We start from the raw sequence: 18,939 nt of genomic DNA on the forward strand, positions 1-18,939 counted from the left end.
CGTGAAGTTGCGGAAAGAGTATAGATGAAAGAAGAAAAGAAATTTATTGATAAAAAACAGAGTAAGGAAAAAAAGATAGAGTTAATAGAGTGAAAATGCAAAAGAAAAAGATAAAGCAGTGAGTAGTCAAGATGTAGAAAAGATTTATAGGTAGGTGTTATATAAATTTGAACTACCCTGGTGGCATATCACAGTGTACTTTGTCAACCTAAATCTAATGTAAAGGAACATTATTCAAAAAGTGCTTAGCGGAATTCACCGTTTGAAACAAATGTGCGGTAATTCGGCTTACAATTAAAATAATTATATCACTTGAAAATACTGTCTTTGGTAATTCGAGTTTTGATGTTATATCCAAAATTATTGGCAAGAATTTTTCTCGTCTACTATTTCTAAGTCTTAATAGATTTTAAAAAAGATATTCTATAAAATACTGAAGTTTTGTACCCAATTCGCTCAACAGATATTGCGATGGGTATATTCAATTTACTATCATTTTATACCCTACTTCCTATAACCCGATGTATCCTGGTTATTAACGGGATAATCGGCATACCAGCCGAAAGCACCGTTGTCCCCGGTGTGAGCACCGAAGTCAACGTATTCCCCGAAGTCTGGTGGTCTTTCGGCGTATTGGGAGACTGCGCCTATGTTGGTTTCACTAGAAGCCCCATCTTGCGCTTGTGCTCTTGGGGCTTCTGGCACAGGAGGAGGGGCGAGCGCTACAGCTGAAAATAATCACATATTTTACTTACCGGCGGTATACCCCATTATTATTTAAAAAAATAATAATGGGGAATACAGAATATTGAAGGAATATTAGTGGTTATCAATTTGGTAATTATGCAATATTTTCTTTGGCTTACATATTTCTCTCTATAATACCTTCTATTATATTTGTAGATAATAAGAAAAATAATCGTACTTCGTGTCATACGAACACCATTTATAATAAATAAGTTTGTCTAAATAATTCAGATTATTATGCGAATGAAACGAGTAATTTCATTCAGTTGTTAATTTAGTAGCGGAAGGCAATCTGGTACTATAATAACGACGACTATGAATCGAAAGTGGCTTGCTATCGTAGTCACATTGCAACAAGACTCGGTTTGCATAACCCCACTTAAAATTCTAGGGGGAACTCTTTGTTGCGTCCTAGTTGTATAATCTATTGCTTATTAAATTGAAACTAAGTAAATAAAATCGTATACCCAAGATAGTTTTATTCGTTTTTTTATACCGATAATATTAATTTTGTTTTGTGTCTTCAAGTAGTTTTTGGATACATTTATTGTTACAGTAACCAAAAAAAAAAAAACGATAACAATTATTATAGATAAAAAAATTATAAAACAATTGAAAAAATCTAACGAACATTTATTCATATCATATGAATATTTATCGAATAGTGTACCAAATGTAAAACGAGTTTGCTCCGTGTACTAGAAAGTCGGTAATCCTTTGTAACGGTGAAAGTGACGATGATTGATAACCGTATGACTCGCTTATTACGCTCTCTTTGACATTTACTAAACTAAACTTTGTACTTAGGAAGGCACGGCTTCAACCTTCGACCTTTCCAGTTGTGTATTGTCATTCAGTTATATTGTGTGTCGAGCTTTATTTTATATGGAAATATATTTGCTCTAATTCCTGCGGAACGCAAAAAACTACATTACGCTGTTTAATGTTATTTTTTGGATAAAAATAATTTGAAAGCTACGTTTATCTGATCGTGACTCTGTAATTGAGTTTAAATAATACTGACAATCAAATGATTTAACCGTGTAGAGTTGTTATCGATAAGATCTATCAATAAAGCCGTTCGTATATTCAACAACTCAGGTAGGTTTTATATTTAAATAAATTCTTCTAGTTATAAGACAAAGAATTTCACTCACTTCCTTGCTGGTAGTTCTGTAGTGGTATCGGTTGATAATTGTCTTCATACAAAGCTTCTGGCAGTTGCGGTGATGGCGGAGCCAGTGTTTGCCTCGGAACCCGTCGAGCTCTCAACGCTGTGAGGTCCACGAAGGCTATCTGGTCCGCGGGCACCGCTATGTATGAAGGGAGGGCGCATGCTACGGCTATGCAAGCCGCGAAAATAAGAGAAAGCTGTAAAAAGAATAACATAGTTTAAAATAATAGTTGCAATAAACTTGTGTTAAGATCCAAATCTATGAATGGAAATATCCGTTTATATAACATTTTCAGATTTGAACGTTTTAAATACTTTTAGAATTTCGAAAGCGTAGTTAATATGCAACATTATTTAAAAATGTATTGTACCTACTGATATTAGGTAACAGCGTATTGTAGTCTGTAGTTTGTATGTTTAAGAATTTGCGAGTAGAATAGAAGTTGTAAAACCCATTATGACCCGAGAGTAACGTTAGAGTCAACTAAGGGATTTTTTATAATAAAAGTATATAATTTTTCATACGTAGCTACAAGCAAGTTCCAACATCATACAAAAGGAGGTTAAGGTTGTCCTTAGGTGATGATTAATGATAAAGACTCAAATATGATAGCTTTATGACATATATCTTATCATCCGTTAAGCTATGGTGTGTTACGCATACAGAAAGCACGGAGAGTAATTGAAGTATGTCAGAGCAATAACGAGATGTGGTAAGGCTGGTCACGGACCGATGCGCTTGCGCAACCAACGTAATTGGAGCTTACGCTCGCACGGTTACTATCAAACACTATTGTTGTTTATTGTTCTTCAGATATTTTTCTTCTAGATAAATTATAGTTTGAATTTCAAGGTATAAAACTTCATAACAGTTCAAGTGATTTGAAAGTATGATAATAAAAATAGCAAGCGATTGCAAGCTATTATCGCTCACGGACGTACGGAGTGTTTTCACTTTCCGGTTACGTTGAATGAATACATAATAGACATTTTAATTACTCGAAGAGTATAGTTATGATACCATCGTTGTTTCTATTTTTAAAATCATTAAACTTTTTATTTTTTATTAGATAAAGACGATAAGTTTAATTAAAAAAAATATAAGTCATACTGTGTTAACTGTCGTCGTTTAAATTAGTTACATGTATAAACATCGTTTTTCATTTCATGTGGGCAGCGTTTCCGACACACCTATAAACAAGAAGGTTGTTTAGGCATCTCACACGGCCCTTCTAATATGAATTTAAGTCTATTGCATAATCCTACAATAAATAAAACCTACACTATACAAAACATCGTTAAAAATAACAAATAAAACTATTTTATTAATAATACCTTATTTACCTAAAAAATGCCAATTACCTAAGTTATATATATACACCTAAGTTTTGATTGTGAATGCAACATAATGGCAACATAAGTATCTCGTAAGTGTAGTGTGGATATGACGAGATACGGTGCATTAAATAAATATTAGACGAATACAACAGAAAGTAAATAACACTATAAAATTTAAAGTGTAAACGTGTTATATTATTATTACTTCCGAATTATCAAGTAATATCGAAAAGCGAAATTGTTTTTACGTAACATCTGTCCCACGAACGTTCGGCGCTGTCAGCGTAGTTCAGAAAATCTGAGATTGCGATACATGCACTCATTATTTTAGAAAGTAAAAAGTTCTGCTAATACTGGCAACTTGATACAGTTCGAACGGAATTTAAACATCGAATTTGGAATGAAATCGACATTTTTTAATTAATTGTGTTGATATTTTTTTGGTTTTGCTTTAAAAATTAAATAAAGTTTCTCTCTAATAATATTATAAAGAGGTAATATCATTTTCTTTGCAATTGATAAACTATGAAACCGCTGAACCGATTTTACCAATTTAATCATTCTTTCACGATTAGAAAGCTACTTTATTCAGAAGTAACGTTATATTTTATTTCAGAAATAATAAGTTGCAACGTTTTTATTTGTACGCCAGTCACGGGACAACGATCGATCATATTCTTGTAACCCGATATTAAATAATTTAATCTTAGTAATATTCGTCACACAGATAATTAACGACATTTATAATAATTTAAGACTGGGTCGCCCACTCCTGTCAACCTTCAATAGGTTCCGTATCAGTGAAAGGCTTCAATGCCAGTCGCGGTGACCATTGTGGGCAAAACTACAAAGAGTGAATATCTGTAAGTAACAAAATCAAGGTCTAGTTGCTAAAGTACTTTTACTTTTCTGGTTTAATGGAGTACGGAATATGGCAACGAGTATAATGAGTTAATGAAATTTTAATTACGTGCATGTTAGCCTCAATAAAATATTTACAGTATAAAATACAACACAATAAGGAGTTTATTGTACACAATATCTAACTTTAATTTACTAACTCTTTCCTAAGTGTGAGGCTAAAAAGGATAGCTAGAAGTATAATTCAAGTAAATTTGTGCAGTTTTCAGAATGATTTGATCGTCAAAATTGCTATAGTGCAACCTCATTTTAAATCAAAACCACTTTACTTTAAAAAAAAAAATGTTTCAGTTAATTTGACCCGAATCGACGAAATGTGATTTAATGTAACCGCCGTCGATAAAGTAAATAGCAGTAATTTATTTTGAATAACCGAATTTCACGTTTACAGGGTTGCCATTAACCGGACCAAGGTGATCAACATTGCACGAATTCATTTTTACAGTTTTTATTGGGAAAATGCAAATTATGTTGCAAATCATAACATCATCATTTATGTTTGAAAAAAAAAATGAATTTGGAATAAAGAAAAATATCACATAATTTTGGTCGTATTCTGATATAAATGACTGGATTTATAAGCAACGATAATATAACCCCTAAACTTCTAATTGTCTTAGAAATTATACCAGATTCAATATATAATGTTGAAGCGTGAAATGTTTTTAAAATTTTACCTTTGTTCGTAACACAAAAAAGGATTCTTATTAGCTTAAACAAGCTTAGTGTTTTTTTGTACAGAACTATTGACATATTGATCATTAACAAAGTTGATTGGAATATTCAGTTATCAAATGTTTGATATTTTTTCACACTATAAGAGAACAAAAGAAGATTTCAACCGAGCTTATAAACGGTTAATTTTTTTTTAAAATTAATAATAAAGAAGTTGGTGAATTAAATATAAATTTAATTAAAAGGATCGAACTAACGCTTTACTAGAAACCTTTGTTCTATTTTCATTTTAAATCTAGCTACGCTGTAATAACTTTACTTGTGCAAACTCGCCTGAGGATACCACCCTCTCAATAATTATTCTACCACTAAATTATATTTCAGGGAACTTAAACTAGTAGTGTAGTTACGGAGACAAGGGACATAACATCTAGTTTACTAGGTAGGTATCGGAATGGTCAATATTTTTTACATTATTTTGGTAGTGACAATTTGATTATACGTCTTTCAACATTTAAAAAATAACGTATCTAGGTATACAAAAAACAAGTAGTTTGTAACTAAATGATCTCTATCGTACCAAGTCAGCTTAATGAACGACAGTTATTATTGGTAAGTCAAACACCTTTGTAATTAATAAACTTTCATCCATTTTGTCACGTGGAAGGCACGTCTCGAATAAATTAATACTAATCTGTGCACAAATAAAAGTCAAAAAAAAAATTGTACTAAATATAAAATATTAACATTAAAACTATAGCATATACCGAAATAATGTGTTTTTTTGAGTAAATGATATAGTTAGATATATCAACGGATGTTATATGAAGAGAAAAAATGCATCGTTAAGTAAAATTACGAAAGATTGCCTGCACTGGCCTTGTTAACTTAATATGTTAACGCTCTGATTCCGTGTTGATTGGTTAATTTAAGAAATACAAACAATTATTAGACAATTGCTTGTGGGCCGTGAAATTATTCAATCCTTTGCAAATATTATCATTAAAAAAAAACCTAAGAATAATTCTGTAATAAAAAATGTAAATGTAAGCAATGATATAAATCGTTAATATCCGATAAATATTAATTAAAACATTTCAAATTAGATTAATTCTTTATAATAATTATACAAATTAGAGTCAAATAAAAATTGTTCTGATATATTAAAAATCGAATGATCGAAAAAAAAATCGAATATACAACAATATTAAAAAAAAAACGACTACCATTAATTTGGATTAGGAATGTATTGTTAACAAAGTAGACACTTGTAAAATTTAGTCACAATAAATATATACGATCCGTATTATAAAATTTAACACAAATAAAACTGACCATGCTCTCCGGCGTACCACTTCACTACCGCAGGGCGCGCTTGCCACAACTGAACTCGACGTTGCCGCTGCCACAATTTTTATACCAACCTTTCAAAGTTTCACTTTCTACTCGGCCCAGTCAAACGTGATCCACTTTTTTATGCCTTTAAAGGTACAAAGACAACCCCCAGGCGAATAACTGGCTGGCGAATAAATAGGGGGGTCAAAGGTAATCTGAGCACAATCGACTAATTACTATTAGGTGAACTGTTGCTGTGGTGGCTTTAAGTTTGTTTTTCCAGATAAAATTATATGTATTAACAATGATAGTGTCCATAAAAAGTTTATTAAAATAAGCCATAGATTAACAATAATTTTAAATCAAGCATTTTTATAGAAACAAATCCAAAAAAACAAACAATGGCAGTTAATATTTTCAAATAAATGTTCTCAATATGCAACGGCCCTTAGACACAACTATAATTGAATTATTTGTATAATAATTTATACTGTTAACGATTTAAAATAAAAGTAATAAAATAATACTAAGCGCTTTATGTCCAAGTCGACGGGAACATCAGCTTTTGTACGACTCCTTTCTCTTTAAAGTGCTACGAAAATTCACTCCCTTTTACAAGTTATGAAGTTAAGAATAACGAAAACAATATAATCACACGTCTGAGTTTAATTGTCAAGATTAATAATTAAATGTAATAAATAAAAAAAGTTAAATATTGTCTTTGAGTAAAGTCTATACTACGTTTAATAATATTGCCTGAGCCATTGAGCTTCGCTCAGCGCTAATAAAATTAGTTATATATCATAAAGACGTATACAGGAGATATATTTAAAAAGCAGAACATTATCTAAATTCAAAATTCGAGCAAAATCATTAGATGTTTCCGATATATATATATATATATATATATATATATAAATACAATAATGTACATACAAGAATTGCTTATTTAATATTATAAGATTATCAGTAGCCTCCCACATCAAGAATTAAATTCACTAAGTAATCTAGTTATCGTATGTATTCTCTGTTGTTAAATGTTTAATTATATACTCGTATAACAGCAACTGATATCTTTCGTTTGTTGGTTTGGAGTAAAAGTGCAAAAAACGTATTATACATTGCCTTTACATTGCCTCCACTTGATACAGGAGGGAAAAGCTGCTAGCATTAGTATCACAATTCCTCACAAATGGCAGATTTTTTAATTTACAGCAAGTTACTTAAATTACCGCTGAGAGAGCCCGCTGGTTAGAACGCTGAAATTTTATATGTTTGATTTGTGTTTATAATTAATCTTCTGCTCGGCGGTGAAGGAAAACATCGTGAGGAAACCTACACGTGTCTAATATCAATGAAATTTCGCCACACGTGTATCCTTCAGCGAGAAGCTAGTTAGAATAAGCTCGCCCCAAAAGGAGAGGAGTATAGCTAATACTGCTTACTTTTATAAATTGCAAATAATTCATGTACTTTTTAATTTAGCATTTAATCTTTAGATTTTCGTAAATATAAAAAATACTTATTTTATTCGTATTTGATTTTGCTTTAAATATTAAATTACTTAAATTGTTGGTAATCATTATTTGTGTAATAATATAATGTCCTAGTTCAGTTCGGACGGTGAACTTTGATTGTATCAATGTTGCCAAGTTAAATATTATCCTAATGTCACGTACGATGTTGAACAAATCACTTAAAACTTGTAAACTATCCAGGTGTGATTATAAATATTTGTAATTTATTATTTAAGATTAAATTGACAATTGTATTATTCATTGAATATTATTTGAATACAACTATTTGAACACGAAATAATTTCACGATAATTATACATCCTGGTAAATGAGTATTTTTTCACTTGTGTCATTTTTAAATATTTTCTTTTATTTCATTATTCTCTTGTCTAATATTTACGATAAGGGGAATAAGTCTCCTTATTATTCACATGAGGCGGGTTAATTGTACACCTAATAAATCGAATTTACAATTTCTCGAAGAAATGCTGCTAGAACAACTCGGGGCCACTAGACCAATGAGGCAGTCGCTTCAAGTTTTTATCAAACTAACGAAATGTATTATGCAATGTATAAAAAATTAAATTTAGTAATTTTACCCAACAAATTTAAAACACATTAAAAAATAAGTGTCTTAAGACACTTATGATAAAGAATAGAGTCTTCAAATTTCATTTAAATTTATTCAGCTGTCACGAAGTTATTGGGTAACGTTCGTCTTAATATCGAAACTGTCGCAATTATTATCACATGTGTGTACTGCGATGCATACGGAAAATATAATTTATCTATACTAATTTAAAAGGAACTCAGTATTTCTGTCTATTTGAATTTTTAAAGCGGATAGTCGAATACGAATGACGTTCTAAAATCGATTACACTTATTTTTATGAAATCGGATACAATAGCAAAATATGAGTGTATTAAATATATAAATATTGCATAAATAAGTATTTCTAACAGTACTTTTAAAAATAGAACAATGTTATCCGAACACGTTATTATACACCTTTCTTTGACAAAGACGAGCATTTGTTACTGAACTAAGTAATTAAAAAAAAGGTTTTATTGTTAATTCTATCCAATAAGTTATTCTATGAGTATTTATAGCTGTCAATGTTGCTGATAGATAGTAAAGTTTGTTACAAGCATAAGCTTATTTCGCCAAGCTGGTTATACGGGTACAAAAATTTTCTTGCATAAGTATACTAGTTAATCTTATTACCAGAGAAAACAAGTTCGTGATGTGAAGATATCATTGCGTCCATTTTACTTAGTTACTTATATTTTTGTAGTAAGTTTTTTAATAATTACTTTTTTACTACTTAAAATTCCACAAATTTGTGTTATTTCATGAATCAATATAAATACACAGAAAAATAGATTAGAAATCGTTTTGGAGAACAACTGACATGCTTTATCACGGCCATATTGCCATTTAAAAATGTATCACTGAAATGAAATAATCGAGCGTGTTCATTGATTTAATCCGTTCCTTTTTATAAAGGTAATGATTTTTATCTTATTTGGTAATGTTCGTTTTTCAATAAATAACAGGATATACCGCTTGTAGCGGTTTCAAAGGTATGGAGTGTCATTTGACCTTAGCTGTCCTTAATATTACAGAGATTAACTCCAACCTTGACTCAGTAAGAAATGTTGCAATATGTATTTACTTCCTCGTGTAGATAAAGTAAACTCGTATTAAACCCGGCTTTGTTATGGTCATTATACTTGACATTTAATCTGTGGAGACTTTTTTACGATGTACAATTATTGGTCTTTGGTTTTGTAATTCTAGAAAATAAATCCTTTAGGAAATGTCACGTTGCTGTAAAATAAAAACCATTGACATTATCAGATGTTGACGTTACGAGATTAGCATTTTTTTTCAACATGTTTAATAATTTATTGAAATAAGTGACAATACTAAATAATTTACAACTTAATATACGATATAATATACGATAAGGGCTTATATAGATGATTTGTTTAATGTTTTTTTTTTTACATACTATAAAGTTTATGTTATTTAATTATGTGGTTAGTTTTAACAAAATATATTATATTGTCTACAAATATTCGTCTAAAGATCATTTGAGAATTATACACGTGTCTTGTATAAGTCTCTGCATTGTACTCTTGACATTCTTTTTATGTTATTGGAATTTTTAACGAAAAAAAGACATCACTTACAATTAAATCTTTAGAGATATATTTTTATATGCTTCTTGAACGATAATGAAACCACAGCATTATTATTTAAATTTCGAGAATAATCCTATGTAAAAGAACTTTGAGACGAACAGCTGTTGCCGTCATTTGTCTGTCAATAAAGTTGGAGGCAGGTGGTCAGCGGAGCGACAGCTGGCGTTTGATCCAACGTCGAACGACTTATTATTCATATAGTATTACACATAAGTACTGTAGAAAGGACAAAGACATTATTAAATGCACTCGTTACTTGTGTAATTTCGTGTGGACATGAACTATTTAGGTACTAAATATTGTCTTTGAACTTTATTAATGTCTTCCAAGTTCTAATTTCTGATTGGGATAAATAGCATGCATCTGATCACATAGTATATCAAATATTTATTAAATTAAAAATATGTGAGTTTTCGGCTAAGATTCAGTTAATGTTACAAACTTATTAATTTGGATAAACAATAATATATTATACCACAATGTTTAAACTGTATTTTGCTTGAAAACTTACTTTATACAGACATGAAGAAATAATTCTTTTCATATACAGATATTGTCTACAAAACAGTCTATTTTATAATTATTGTGTGTTTACTTTGTGGTAGGGGTGTACTCATTATATATTCTACCGACAAACAGTAATACTTGGTATTATTAAATTTTGGAGGGTGAGTGAGTCAGTGTACAAAATCAGTGGCGATTGGTTTATTTTGGGTTATATTGGGTTTGTGATTGGGAATGGTCGGAGGTGACATTTACCATGAGCTGCCATTGCCCGTCTAACAAATTCTTAAGGTTCCGTATATTTATAAAATATAAATTAACATATTTTAGTTTCGCTGAATTTTATTGAGACGTTTTCGAAACTTACGAGCATTGACAATAGCTAGATTAAAGCATTGATATTACCAAAGTAACCTGGATTTACTACGTATTTCAATCGTATTAATCAAAAATCAATATATATTTTATTCGCTTTCACGCATTCAATTTTGAATCGTCATTTTACAGTATTTTTATTTTAAATGTAAAGCTACCGTTGCTCCGTAATCTGGATTATATTGGGTAGAACCGACAAGAAACTACGTAGTTACTCTTTTCACTATTTCGTTACCACGTTAAAACAAACAATTAACGTTAAAATTACAATTAAATTATTATTGAATATCATTATGTAACGGTTTTAAGAAGAAATTATTTTTGAAATTTGCTGCTAAAGTAACGAAACGTCACTTCTATATTTCTAGTTATAAAGAATGAAATAAATATTACCGCTTCTTAAACATGAGAAAGAGATAGCAATATCTTTCTTTCCCCCTTTTAAAAAATGTTCGCGCCAAATATTCTGCCAATGTCGTAACATTTAAAGAGTAAAAGAGATGACACGTCTGAAAATAATCGTTTTCAAATTTTTAAGAAATAGGATATTGATGTGTATACATGTAGTATTTATAATACTTACGGAAGAATCGAGCTTGAATTGCTTCTGTTATTAAAAATGTTATGATTATTAATTATTATGCTAGGAATGTATGAGAAAAAATGTAATTTGACGTGGAATTTCTTCTAGCGTTCTTGCGACAATTTCTTAAAACGTAATTTAACAGATTGTTGCAATTTGTACTTAAAATAATAACGAATTGTTATATATTGTTTTTTTTTTTGACAATTGTAAATGTGTAGAATTTATATTTAGTAGACTTTTATTATTAATAAAAAAAACCTCGAGGAACATTGAATCGAATAAAAGATACCCAATACAAAACAACGAATTAACCTATTAGGTATATCAGCTTGATTGGCCTTGGCCTCCCTTAATCCAAGGTACAGGGGATGCAGAAAAGCCGGGGCGATAGTTAAGTCTTGGACCATCGGTGAAGCGTCCCAGAAGCATAATGAATGTCATTTTGGGGAGATTACCAAAAATCTGCTTGCGTAAGTTGCGTGTTCACTGCTATGTAACTAACAAATCAGTGTATATATAAACTAATCTAGGAAGTCCTTTTTAATCTAACCTATATATTGTAGATATTATATACTTCGCAAATAGATATATGTTATTATGATGACTATGCAGTCATTTGGTACTATCCAGCTATTTTGCGAAAACTGTACAGTAGATAGTCTACGAAGGCTTTCAGCAAGTCCATTGAGTTTGGGTTCATTTGGAATGTTAGACCAGTTCCTTTTTTACTTTTTGTAACATATTTATAATTTGAAAATTAACTGGAATTAGACTTCTACTACCTACTGCTTATTGATTTATATTTAGATTATTGTTACACAGCTTTTTGTGTCCAAATTTCCTGGTATTTACTGTGATTGTTATTTTGATTTTGGTTTGGTCAGAACAATTATGGTAAATATTAAAAAGTTATTCTAACATCTATTCTTATTCTAATCTCACCGTTTTAATGGTATCATTAAAACGGTGAGATTGAGTTTTTAGATACCACCATATAAAAGATAAGCTTTAATATTTATACAAAGCACCATATTTTAAGGAAAACCAGTAGCATTTTTGTCTCATAAAAACTTCAAACGTCAAAGAGCAACTTTTCAAAATGATCTGTTACGTGTTTTGAATGTAGAAAAGGTACTTAAACAAGATACGAGTATAACAACTTGACAGTTGTTAATACAAATTTGGAGTCAAAAGTTTGAGTTTTAATATTTAGTTGAATTATTATATAGGCACAACCTTGTAAAACTGTTTCTTAAATTATAAAAAAATAATATTCTTCAATTTAGAGTTAAAAATATCTTAAATTATAAGTTAAAAACATCCCATACTCGGTAAAAATATTTATTGCAATTTATGTTACAACCTCTACGACCTTAACATAGCACGAAAGATCTCATCACAACCTACGAGTTAAATCTTATCATAAAAATCTTTGCTGTTTCGTTGTAGAGTAACGGCTATTACTCAATTGTTAAGAAAACTGCGTAGTTGAATCAACAAACAATGAATTTTTGTAATACTATTGACCAAGATATCTGAGAACCGAATCTTGAATTGAAATTCGTCAAGGAAAACTTTAATTTCACACCACATAACTAGAAGTTATAACATAATTAATTAAACACTTAAATTATTTGTTGGGGCCTCGCGTGCTCTGTTTCCGACGATCATGGTCTTGTACAGTCACACCAGCTAGGAGAGCGGTAGGTTGAGATTGCTCCTTTGCACCTTTAGGAGAGCTCCCCTAAGCAAAGGCTAGTTGGAGCAGTACATACATTATAAGAAAGCGAACTCAAACCTTTCCTATTTGTGTTAAAAACGACCATCTAAGAGATAATTATGCGTGCGAATTTCACTTTAAGGCAGGTGGTTAAACCAGCAAACTGATGCAAAACTATGACCACCGCTTATAACATTGGCGCTTTAAGAAGCATTGAGAATTTCGTACATCGTTAATTCTTATAATTAAAAGCGAAAGGAACGCAAACAGTCACCCTAATAGTTAATCAATCTTAGTGTCAATATTTACAAGAAAAATGGCCATTTGTCATTGGGCGTAAGTTTAAGGATTGGAAGAAGAGTTTGTAACGCAAATATCTACAATGTGGTAATCCATACTAATATTATAAATACGGAAAGTGAGTCTGTTACCTCTTCATGCTTAAACCGCTTACATATAAATCGATGGTATTTTCGTATAAATAGATTTATATGAAATTTGGTGTGGAGCTGATTTTAGTCCCGGGACTGTCCCGGGTTTTAGACATAGGCGACTTTTTTTAATTCACCCATCGATTAGGTAAAATGTGAGCGTGCTGGTGTCTATCAACAATAAGGCTATAGGTTAAGTTTCATTAATTTTAGGTAAAACCTTTTAGTTCTTGTATAAATTGAAAATGTAAAATTTAGTGGTAGATTATCTTCTGTCATCGGACACGGTGTGACGTAACAGCCACGATCCGTCTATCTGCTTCGACCGTTGTAATTCCGTACTTCTTCCACAGTATTATATAGCTTTAGCACTTAACAGATGAACGGCGAAATTGTCTTTCTAAGTGAGAAAGTTTTTATTTAAAGTCGTTTCTTTTGCACATTATATAATGTTTGAATTCTAAGTATCGGATACTATAAGATTAGCTAAATTGAATTTTTATCATAAAAACTAAAGAAACGTTTGATTTTTTTAGACTATTATTGTTACTTCTTTTAGGGAACTTTTAGGTTATTAATTATTATATTGTTAGCCGACTTACTCTGTTTGTTTAGGAGTAAAAAGAGAGATACCTAGGAAAGGTAGGAGTTATGGAGTAAAAAATATTACGCATAGATGTCGACATTATTATATTGTTATTATTATTTGTTGCGATAAAAATCCATGCGACTATTTTACATATTAACACAGTTTATTGAAAATATTTGTTTTTTATGCCCATCTGAAGGTAAGTGGTCACCACCATCTAAAGGCATTGGTACTGTGTGAAATATTAATCATTCCTCTTATCACCAACCCGCTACCAATCTTGGGAACTTAGTTGTTGTCTCTTGTGAATCACTGGCTCTATACGGCAATATATGATGAGTGGGTGGTATCTACCCAAACGGGCTTGCTAAAGCCCTATCACGAAGTTAAACTAGGACCTTTAAAACAAAACAAAAGTTTAACATAATTTAATTTGAAATATAATTAACATCAACATCTGTTAAAGTCCATAACACAATTATTTCTTCTTATCTCTACTTTTCTATTGAGAATGTAACTTCATGTGAGAAATTCTATCTGAGTTAGGTTCACTTTTTTTTTTAATAATTATATGATTTTTTTCCATGCCTTTTATCTTCATTTCCTCACTCTTATAATCAGATGAGACGAAATTTCAAAAAGTTCAAATGGGATAAATTATTTGATATATTTTTTTATTTTTTTATTTTAGCTAGTACATAAATATGCTATTATGAAACATATGTTAATAATTCTTATATAAACAAATTGAAAAAAAAAAATACGGTAAATCTAAAGGCAAGTTACTCATCCATACTAACTTATTAGTGAAAACCCGCTAAATACCTAATATGCTCTTCAACTACATTTTGTTTGTTCAGTTAGAGTTCTTCAAATTCTCTACATAGTCGTAGCAGAACTTTGAACTTAAGTGTCATTTATTACAATTATAATTACCTACTCGTTTATATTTATTACAGATACTTTATATTTTATACGCTTCCTTTGACTTATCTATTACTACGAGTATCAGCTATTACAATTTGAAATAGGGAAGATACAAGACATAAAATATTGGGAAAATTTTCCCATAGACGGGCGACGTAACATACAGACGAAATAACTTTCACATTTTCGATATATGTGGCTGCACTTGCTGAACTCTCTATTGCTGCCCTAATACGAGAATCAAATAATGCTATGCAATAATGTTACTGTCGTTGAGTAATATTAAATTAAAATCATCTATGCGTCCACGTGTTGCATGACTGTGATCATTTATCGCGATGTGAACAATTCATTCGCTGTAATGTAAGGCTATGATTTTTAAAAATTAGCCAATTTATTTTTAAATTGAGAATATATTAATCCTTCTAATATTATAAATGCGAATGTTTGGTTGGATGAATTTTTGTTAATATATCATGACCGAACGACTGTACGAATCTGAATGAAATTTGGCAAAGAGGTAGGTAGTCTGGAATAGCACTTAAGTGGCATTTTATTCCTAACAACTGCACAGATCGGTAACGCCCATCAAGCAAGGTCTTTTTACTTACTCTTGACTGTGTAAACTACATGCGGCAAGCCTTCGTTTTCGGGGCTCGCCTTTATCGCTCAACGAGAGAAGGTCACTGTACTTAGAAGTCAGAGCGAGAACGTAAATAAGCATTATGAAAATAATATATGTTATTGTTGTCGCGAAGTGCTTTTCAGAATTTGTAATTATTATCATTTTAATATATTGTGATATTGTTTAGTAAATGTTATGTAATTATATTAATGCATAAAAGTAACGGCTTGCAAATGTCCTTCTTATTTTTCGAGACAGTTTGAAGATTACGGATTCAGTACGCTGCGACAATGTGGGTTGGTGCATACATGTGGGGCAGTTTTTTTTTCTAGCGACATGTGCAATTTTCCTCGCAAGTTTTCTTCCACCACCAAGCATGAAATGAATGACATACAAATTAAGCACATGCAAAATCAGTAGTCCTTGCCATACTACGCTAATATTTTAGAATAAAAGACTAATTTACCCTCTAAGATATAAATATATATATATATATATATGTCTATATTCAGATCAACAGAAAGTATAAGTACAGTCAGGGTAAGAAAAGGTTCGTCACCTTAAGATCTACTTTCGTGTGTTCAGTATGAGCGATAACCTGCTTTACCGATTGAGTATGACATATTGCGTCACAATGTCATTATAAGTCGCATCTAGCAAAGAGTATAATAGCGTTTAAAAGCTATAATAATAATAAGAAGGCGTCAATCGGTATGATAATTACCAACTTTTCACGAAACCTCATAGTCCTTCGTGAATGCTCGTGTAACATTGTAGATTAGGACATTGTCTTGTCTCTTATAAAAGAAAGTGCATAGTAGTAATCCTACTTCCTATTAATATTATAAATGCGAAAGTTTGTGTGTATGGATCTGGCTGATTTATCTGAGGTATGGATGGATGTTTGTTACTCTTTCAGGTAAAATTTATTAAACGGATTTGTGATGTATGTATCTATTTTTAATACATATTATTTAATATTAAAAAGGAACTAGCTATATTATATAGCTCTGGCGTACTGTCGTATAAATAAATAGATACAATTCATAGATATTAAGATAAACTCATAGCTAATTAGTATTTATTAATTAATTGGGATTATTCCTAACAGTGATTGATGATCGTAATGTATGAATTTTAATTAAGCCATATGTGGTATGTTGAGAGAAAATTAAACACAGATTTTATCTGTTCGCCTGCAACCATTTTATTCTTACTTCCGGTCATTTCATCATTATCTGTGGCTGTGATTTCCGCGGTCATGTCCATCCTTCTAAATTTAAATGTCTTCTATTAAATTAACTTTAGTCAATCCTTGTAAAAGTGTTACCATGTTGTTTAGAGGGGCGTAAAAATAAATAATGAATTAAGAATGAATGAATGGAATGTTACTTCATTCCATAAAAATGGCATATTCAAAAACATGAGGAGCGAAAATTAAATTGTCGATAAGATGAAAACTAACATATATGATTTTTATAAAATATTGTTTTTTTTTTGTCATAGATGTTTTGCTTCACTTTATTCCTATAATAACGCAAATATCAGTCGGATTCTTGTGAATGGTAGCTGTTTGTTATTGATATCGACTTTCGTAAGTTTAACTATAGGTACCTATTTATGTTTAGAACAAGGCGTGTAAGTAACTGGTAGTCTTGTGAAAGTCTGATATAGTCAGCCACAAGTATCTGATTATAGTACTTTGATTTAGTTACTTATGAATGTTTCATACGAAATATATTAAAGAATCCTTTTGTTATACTTATGAAAAGTTTAGACATTTTCATTCGGTGAAAATAATAATCATAACTTCTAAAATAAAGCCATATTTACTTTTGTAAAAAGAAAAGTTATGTGCGAATTATTAAATAAGGCATTAGTCATATAACAAAAAAGGTTCAGTTTACGGATTAACGTCACCGCTGCAAAAAATTTTCAAATGCGTTACTATAATATTTGTTTAATATTGCTATAATAACCTAATCTAACCTAAAACGCTCCGTTCCTGAGATATCGACAAAAATAAATATTGTAAATTAAGTTGTTTAAAACTAAGTGGCCTTCGGCACGACGGGAAGTGCAAAACCTTCGCCTTTCGCAACAAAGCACAGGCACATCGTGATGTGTGCTGCACGCTGACGCCTTCGTTTTCTTAAAAAACACTCTAGGGGCTAGACAGACAAGACCATATTGAGTCAGAGTTAACAGAGTGGATTTTGTGTCAATTTTACGCAATCAAATGTATGAGTCTAAGCAAAATGATCAAAAGAAACCACAGCAAAACATATTGTTGTAATAAGGGACAAAACCTTTACCATATACGACACTTTGTTTCCCCAAAATTAGTGTGGCAGAATTCTAAATCCAATCCTTTTTTTGCTACAGTGACTTTAATACGTAAGTATCAAAAAAAAAAAATTTATTGTAATCGTTATTTCCTTACGGTTGCTCAATATACGGTTGCTTATACGTTACTCATGTCATTGTATTGAAACGAATGGTTTGTTTGAATTTCACATTTTTTCTACATAATATTTTTTACACTGCCGTTTGTTTATAATGTACTTTTGCTTGTTTTTCTTGATCATTCATATTTTGTTTTATTATTTTTTTGCAGTCGTGAGAAATTTGCGTGTTACGGATGAAATACTTTCACGTATGTTGACCAACTCGTGTCATTGAGGTTTTTCTGCCATAGGAAAAAGCTTAGCTCAGTAGTTTTCAAATAAAGATTTAATTCCGAATGCAATTTCAAAGTCAATATTGATCTATTTTCACAGTTCAAAGACCGAACTTAACCGACTAGACTAAACAATAATTATTTACGAATTTGTTAGACTTTAAGCGTTAGACAACGTTACTTCCTAATAAGTATTTTATTAATAACAACTTTAATCTGGTCTAAGACTCTAAATCAAAAACATCGCTTATAGTCAACTGCACAGAAGTGCGCAAATAATGTGCACTCTCAAATCCATACGAGATCGATCGATCGATGAGATGACAATCCGAAATGACCGGACAGACAGACAGACGTCTTCGGGAAGAAGATTTTCGCTTTCTATAAGCTGAGCCCACTGATGGTAAGTGGCCACAACTGTCCATATAAAATGGTGCTGTATGGAATACTAACCATTTTTTATATGACCGATGCACACCAACCTTGCGAAATGACATGTTAAGTCCCTTGTGGCTGTAGTAATACTGGCTAAACCAGAACAACAATACTAAGTATTACTGCATGGCGGTATAATATAATATGGTGAG

At 31.0% G+C, this 18,939-nt stretch overlaps 1 protein-coding gene across 1 annotated transcript; it reads right to left on the reverse strand.

Annotated features, from left to right (window-relative positions):
* Window positions 1–6,292, reverse strand: LOC113400246 (uncharacterized). The gene is made up of 3 exons (XM_026639751.2): window positions 6,191–6,292; window positions 1,905–2,118; window positions 1–728 (listed from the first exon to the last, which is right to left on the reverse strand). Exons 1-3 carry the CDS (start codon window positions 6,191–6,193, stop codon window positions 505–507), a joined length of 441 nt encoding a protein of 146 aa, XP_026495536.1. The 5' UTR covers window positions 6,194–6,292; the 3' UTR covers window positions 1–504.
* Between the last annotated feature and the right edge of the window lie 12,647 nt (window positions 6,293–18,939).

This window comes from Vanessa tameamea, chromosome 17, assembly GCF_037043105.1.
Source record: "Vanessa tameamea isolate UH-Manoa-2023 chromosome 17, ilVanTame1 primary haplotype, whole genome shotgun sequence".
NCBI lineage: Eukaryota > Metazoa > Arthropoda > Insecta > Lepidoptera > Nymphalidae > Vanessa > Vanessa tameamea.